General features: G+C 60.6%; 1 protein-coding gene across 2 annotated transcripts; it reads left to right on the forward strand.

The window, feature by feature from the left end:
- Positions 1-999: 999 nt before the first annotated feature.
- On the forward strand, positions 1,000-5,226 carry ALPI (alkaline phosphatase, intestinal). 2 transcript variants are annotated; one of them, XR_013402234.1, is made up of 12 exons: positions 1,000-1,156; positions 1,238-1,354; positions 1,469-1,584; positions 2,068-2,242; positions 2,319-2,491; positions 2,737-2,871; positions 2,967-3,039; positions 3,170-3,304; positions 3,389-3,580; positions 3,794-3,910; positions 4,022-4,434; positions 4,614-4,837. XR_013402234.1 is itself a non-coding variant. In XM_015111351.3 (11 exons), the coding sequence occupies exons 1-11, from the start codon at positions 1,090-1,092 to the stop codon at positions 4,339-4,341; spliced, it is 1,620 nt and encodes a 539-aa protein (XP_014966837.3). In that variant the 5' UTR covers positions 1,000-1,089; the 3' UTR covers positions 4,342-5,226. The 2 variants fall into 2 exon arrangements, 1 of the variants encoding a protein (XP_014966837.3); XM_015111351.3 differs by having other exon boundaries at positions 4,022-5,226.
- Positions 5,227-5,595: the final 369 nt, after the last annotated feature.

A 5,595-nucleotide genomic window follows, 5' to 3' on the forward strand; every position in this document is an offset into this window, starting at 1 on the left:
CTGTCCCCATTAAACTCCAACTGTAACCCTAACCCCAACCCTAACACGAGCCCTAACCCTAACCCTAACCCATTGCCTGCTCCCTCAGCCTCAGGCAACCTCCATTCCACTTCTGTCTCTATGAATTTGACTCCCCTAGGGACCTCAGAGAAGTGTGTTCATGCGTATTGGTCCTTTTGCACTGTGCATTTCACTAAGCATAATGTCCTAAGGTTCATCCACGTTGTAGCAGGTGTCAGGGTCGCCTTCCTTTTCAAGGCTGCATGATACTCCATTGTATGTGTGCACCCTGTTTGGTTTCTCCATTCCTCTGTTGCTGGACACTTGGTTGCTTCCAGCTCTTGGCTGCTGTGGATAATGCTGCTGGGAACATGGGTGTGCAATATCTGTTCGAGTCCCTGGTTTGCATTCCTTTGACTACACACTCAGAGTGGGATGTCTGGACTGGAGCAATACTTTTGAACTCAGCCTGAGGTCACCAAACTCTCTGAGCTCCTTATCAGAGGCTACACTTCTGGGTGTGCCCATGGCTCATGGAAAACAGACTCACCCCAGGCTCAATCTACCTGTGCAAGAAAACAGGGGTCAACCTCAAGTGTACAAGCTGCTGTGGAAGACCCAGCCCAGGCCTGGCCAACCCAGGGCACTGGCCCCTCCCCAGCCTGTGTCCTCAGGACATAGGTGTGGGCACCCACACACACCAAGTGGGTTCTAGGGCAGCCAGGCCACCCCACACGCCTCCTTTCACACTCCTCTGGGGCTCGTGGTATGATGAGCCCTAACCTGGGCCCTGGCCTAGGCTGTGTGTTTCCAGCCTCACCTCTCTTCACACCTTGAATGAGGTGAACAAAGGAGTGGCAACGGATCTCCCACAAGACACTATGAGCCACACACGGTCCCTTCCCTTCAGCAAGCTTGGCTTCTGGTCACAGGATTGGGTGGGGTCAAGATGGACACAAGGGGTGTGGGGAGGGACGTGGAGCATTTACAGCCAGGGACAAAGTCCTACCCTGATTTAAACCCAGGCAGCCTGCACTGCAGCCGGTTCCTAGTGTCCCCACTTCGCCTCCCTCCTGCTGCACCGAAGACATGCAGGGGCCCTGGGTGCTGCTGCTGCTGGGCCTGAGGCTACAGCTCTCCCTGGGCATCATCCCAGGTAATGAGGCTCCCCAAGCTGTTCCGCACACAGGGCGCCCCCTCACCAGGCTGACCTGATCTCTACTCTCCCCCTGGCCAGCTGAGGAGGAGAACCCAGCCTTCTGGAACCGCCAGGCAGCTGAGGCCCTGGATGCCGCCAAGAAGCTGCAGCCCATCCAGAAGGTCGCCAAGAACCTCATCCTCTTCCTGGGTGATGGTGAGTGACCAAGGCGTGTCCAGCCCCGCAGCCCTCACAGCCCCAGCACCTAGGACCTTTGGTGATTCCAGGCCAGCCCTGGGGCCCAGGACTCACACATTTCTGCCCCTTCAGGGATGGGGGTGCCCACGGTGACAGCCGCTAGGATCCTAAAGGGGCAGAAGAATGGCAAACTGGGGCCTGAGACGCCCCTGGCCATGGACGGCTTCCCATACGTGGCGCTATCCAAGGTAAGGGCTGGGCCACTTCAGAGTCCTCCAAGCAGAGGAGGGGGTCAAGGATATGGAGTGTGGCAGGAGGGAGGGAGCCAGGACAGCTGGGGCCTGAGTTAGGAGCTGGGAGCAGTTAGGACCCCAGAGGACCAGAACCAGGCCCCTGGTTGGGGTCTGTGTCCAGAAGGCTGGGTTCTCCTCAGCTGGCCAGGGGGAGAGTAGAGATCAGGTCAGCCTGGTGAGGGGGCGCCCTGTGTGCGGAACAGCTTGGGGAGCCTCATTACCTGGGATGATGCCCAGGGAGAGCTGTAGCCTCAGGCCCAGCGCAGCAGCACCCAGAGCCCCTGCATGTTTTGGGCGCAGCAGGAGGGAGGCGAAGTGGGGATACTAGGAACCGGATGCAGTACAGGCTGCCTGGGTTTAAATCAGGGTAGGACTTTGCCCCTCGCTGTAAATGCTGCCGAAGCCCCAAAGTAGAGCTCAGGGTGTCTCTATTCCCAGACGTACAATGTGGACAGACAGGTGCCAGACAGCGCAGGCACAGCCACAGCCTACCTGTGCGGGGTCAAGGCCAACTACCAGACCATCGGCTTGAGTGCAGCCGCCCGCTATAACCAGTGCAACACGACACGCGGCAATGAGGTCATCTCTGTGATGAACCGGGCCAAGAAAGCAGGTGAGCTAGGGCCCGCTGCGGGGTCAGGACCAGGCCCAAGACCTCGGTCACCAATCCTGACCCCTGTCACCCTCAGGAAAGTCAGTGGGAGTGGTGACCACCACACGGGTGCAGCATGCCTCACCAGCCGGCACCTACGCACACACGGTGAACCGCAACTGGTACTCAGATGCTGACATGCCTGCCTCGGCCCGCCAGGATGGCTGCCAGGACATTGCCACACAGCTCATCTCCAACGTGGACATTGACGTGCGACCCCAAGGCCAAGGGCTGGGGCTAGGCAGAGGGGAAGGTGGGGGCACAGGCTCAGATCCAGGCAACCAAAAGCCTGATCCGGGTCAGCAGGGTCTGGAGGTGGGGTTGGGGAGGTGGAATGTGCAGCCCAGCCTGGGCCATTCCCACTGCCCTGGGGAGGGGAGCCAGGGGCTGTGCATGAGGAGGGGACATGGGGCCAACTAGGCCCCCAACCCACCTGCCCCATCCTCTGTCCCCAGGTGATCCTGGGTGGAGGCCGCAAGTACATGTTTCCCAAGGGGACCCCAGACCCTGAGTACCCAAGTGATGCCAGCCAGAATGGAATCAGACTGGACGGGAAGTACCTGGTGCAGGAATGGCTGACAAAGCACCAGGTGATGGGGGCTGGCAGGTGTGGGAGGCATGGCAGGGGGAGGGCAAGTGTGTGGGTCTCAGGGCTGTGGGCTGAGGCCTGGCTCTATCCCTGCAGGGTGCCCGGTACGTGTGGAACCTCACTGAGCTCATGCAGGCTTCCCTGGACCAGTCTGTGACCCATCTCATGGGTAATGACCCCCTTCCTGCCCTGGCATTCCTCAGACGGCCTCAGAGGGTGCCATCCGAGCCTGTGTGCACATCAGCCAGCACTCTCCTGCTCGCAGCCTGCCCATCACTACCAAGCCCCTTGTCCCACAGGCCTCTTTGAACCCGGAGACATGAAATATGAGATCAACCGAGACCCCACACTGGACCCCTCCCTGCTGGAGATGACAGAGGCTGCCCTGCGCCTGCTGAGCAGGAACCCCCGCGGCTTCTACCTCTTCGTGGAAGGTGTGTGGTGGCCCCTGGGGAGTGGAGGAAGGCAGGGCAGGGCAGGGCAAGTTCAAGCATCACCCTCCTCTGGCCTTCCTGCAGGTGGTCGCATCGACCATGGTCATCATGAGGGCTTGGCTTACCATGCGCTCACCGAGGCGGTCATGTTTGATGACGCCATCGAGAGGGCAGGCCAGCTCACCAGCGAGGAGGACACGCTGACCCTCATCACTGCTGACCACTCCCACGTATTCTCCTTTGGTGGCTACACCTTTCGAGGGAGCTCCATCTTCGGTAGGCCTGGGGAGAGTGGCAGGTGCTGCTGCATCAGTTATGTGGGTGAAGTCTGAGCCTCAGTTTTCTCCTCTGCCAAATGTGTGTAATGCTGGCACCAGCCCTATTGTGAGGACAGAGCCCCTGAACAGGCAAAGTGGTGGTGCCTAGCACATAGGAGGCACTCCCACAGCTGTGGTCAGCTCAACTACAGGGACCCCCGTCTCCCTACAGGGTTGGCCCCCAGCAAGGCTCAGGACAGCAAAGCCTACACGTCCATCCTGTACGGCAATGGCCCGGGCTACGTGCTCAACTCAGGCGTGCGACCAGACGTGAATGAGAGTGAGAGCGGTGAGTGAGGCTGAATGGCCCGCTCAGGGGGACCAGAGTGCCAGGGATGGGGGTATTCGCGGGAGGGGGACGCCGCCCGTCTGCCCTGAACTGCACTCACCCTCCTACCAGGGAGCCCCGATTACCGGCAGCAGGCGGCGGTGCCCCTGTCGTCCGAGACCCACGGAGGCGAAGACGTGGCGGTGTTCGCGCGCGGTCCTCAGGCGCACCTGGTGCACGGTGTGCAGGAGCAGAGCTTCGTAGCGCACGTCATGGCCTTTGCCGCCTGCCTGGAGCCCTACACGGCCTGCGACCTGGCGCCCCCCGCCGGCACCACCAACACCGCGCCTCCCGCTCCCGCCGGCACCACCGACGCTGCGCACCCGGTTCCCGCGTCGCTGCCTCTGCTGGCCGGGACCCTGCTGCTGCTGGGGGCGGCCGCTGCTCCCTGAGCGCCCCACCCTGGAGTTATCCTGCTCCCCACCTCCAGGCGTCCTGCCCTGCTCCCCGTCCTGAGCTGCCACTTCCGGCGTGAACACATACAGGTGACCTGCCGCTGGACCTTCACCCACTAGAGATAAACCAGCATTAGCTGGAGCAGCGCTGCCCTTCTTCCCTCTGCATCCCCTTCAGGGAGCAGGAACCCAGGGCGCCCTGGGAGCTGAGCCTGGGACTCCCAGGACCTCCCCCCAGGCTGCTCTCTGATTCTTCCTCCCAACCCCAGAGACTGCGGATTTGTGCCATGCGGCTGCCTGCACCCCAGACAATAAAGGGACCCAAACCACTCAGCCCCCACCCTGCCTCTAGCCTGAGGAAGACCAAGCAGGCCTGGACCCAGAGACGTCCTCCAACCCTGGATACGACACACCGAGACTGTGTGCCCCATCGTTCTTAGCTTCAATCCTCACAGCACCTGGTAGACCCAAGGACTTGGGTGGATCAGGACACCTGAAGAAGAGCAGCTTCCCGTGCAACCCACCCAAGGAGGCTGCTGGGGCGGGGATCCCCATGGGGCTTTGACACAATCCTCTGCTGCCTCCCCACTAGGATCATTCCACACCCCTGCACCTGACCAAGGGGCCAATGAGGCAGAGGCTTGCCCCAAGTCATAGCCACTCAGATGCTTCCCGACCCCCAGTGCCCTTTCCAGGTCAGGAGATCCAAGGAGCGCCTGAGGAGCTCTGGGTACAGGGCAGCAGCCCAGAGCTCATGGACCCTCCCGGGACATCTGGATGCTGGGCATAGATTTCTCAACAAGGAAGACTCCCCTGCCTCCTGAAGGTCTCCATTCTCCTAGGAGACAAAGCAATAATAAAAGGAAGTGTTAGACAATGTAATGCCTGTACTACTTCCTAGGAGAAAAATCATGAGTGAGTGTGGGCACGGTATCTGGAGGGGTGGATAACGCAGACCAGGAGGGGCTGCTGAGGAGCAGACGATTGAGCAAGACACTTGAATAGAGTGGGGCTTGAGCAAGGCAGCACAGCAGTGCAAAGGCCCTGGGACAGTGCCAGAAGGTGCTCTGGGAGGCCAAGGACTGGATCAGAGGGGTGGGGGTGGGTGGGTAGAGTGGGGAAAGCCTGAGGGGTCAGGAGAGTGGGGGTGGGGCATGGGAGACCATGAAGTCTGGGTACAGGGGTGTGGTTGGAGGTCTTTGAGGAGGGCTGTGACTCACCCTGGCTGGAAAATGAGCACTCTGGCTGCTG

This window comes from Macaca mulatta, chromosome 12, assembly GCF_049350105.2.
Source record: "Macaca mulatta isolate MMU2019108-1 chromosome 12, T2T-MMU8v2.0, whole genome shotgun sequence".
NCBI lineage: Eukaryota > Metazoa > Chordata > Mammalia > Primates > Cercopithecidae > Macaca > Macaca mulatta.

Bases quoted from the DNA above. Each gene is read 5' to 3' on its own strand.
- ALPI (XM_015111351.3), top strand. From the start codon at position 1,090: ATGCAGGGGCCCTGGGTGCTGCTGCTGCTGGGCCTGAGGCTACAGCTC. The intron at 2,492-2,736 runs GTGCGACCCCAA...CTCTGTCCCCAG, and splicing joins TCTCCAACGTGGACATTGAC to GTGATCCTGGGTGGAGGCCG. The intron at 2,872-2,966 runs GTGATGGGGGCT...CTATCCCTGCAG, and splicing joins AATGGCTGACAAAGCACCAG to GGTGCCCGGTACGTGTGGAA.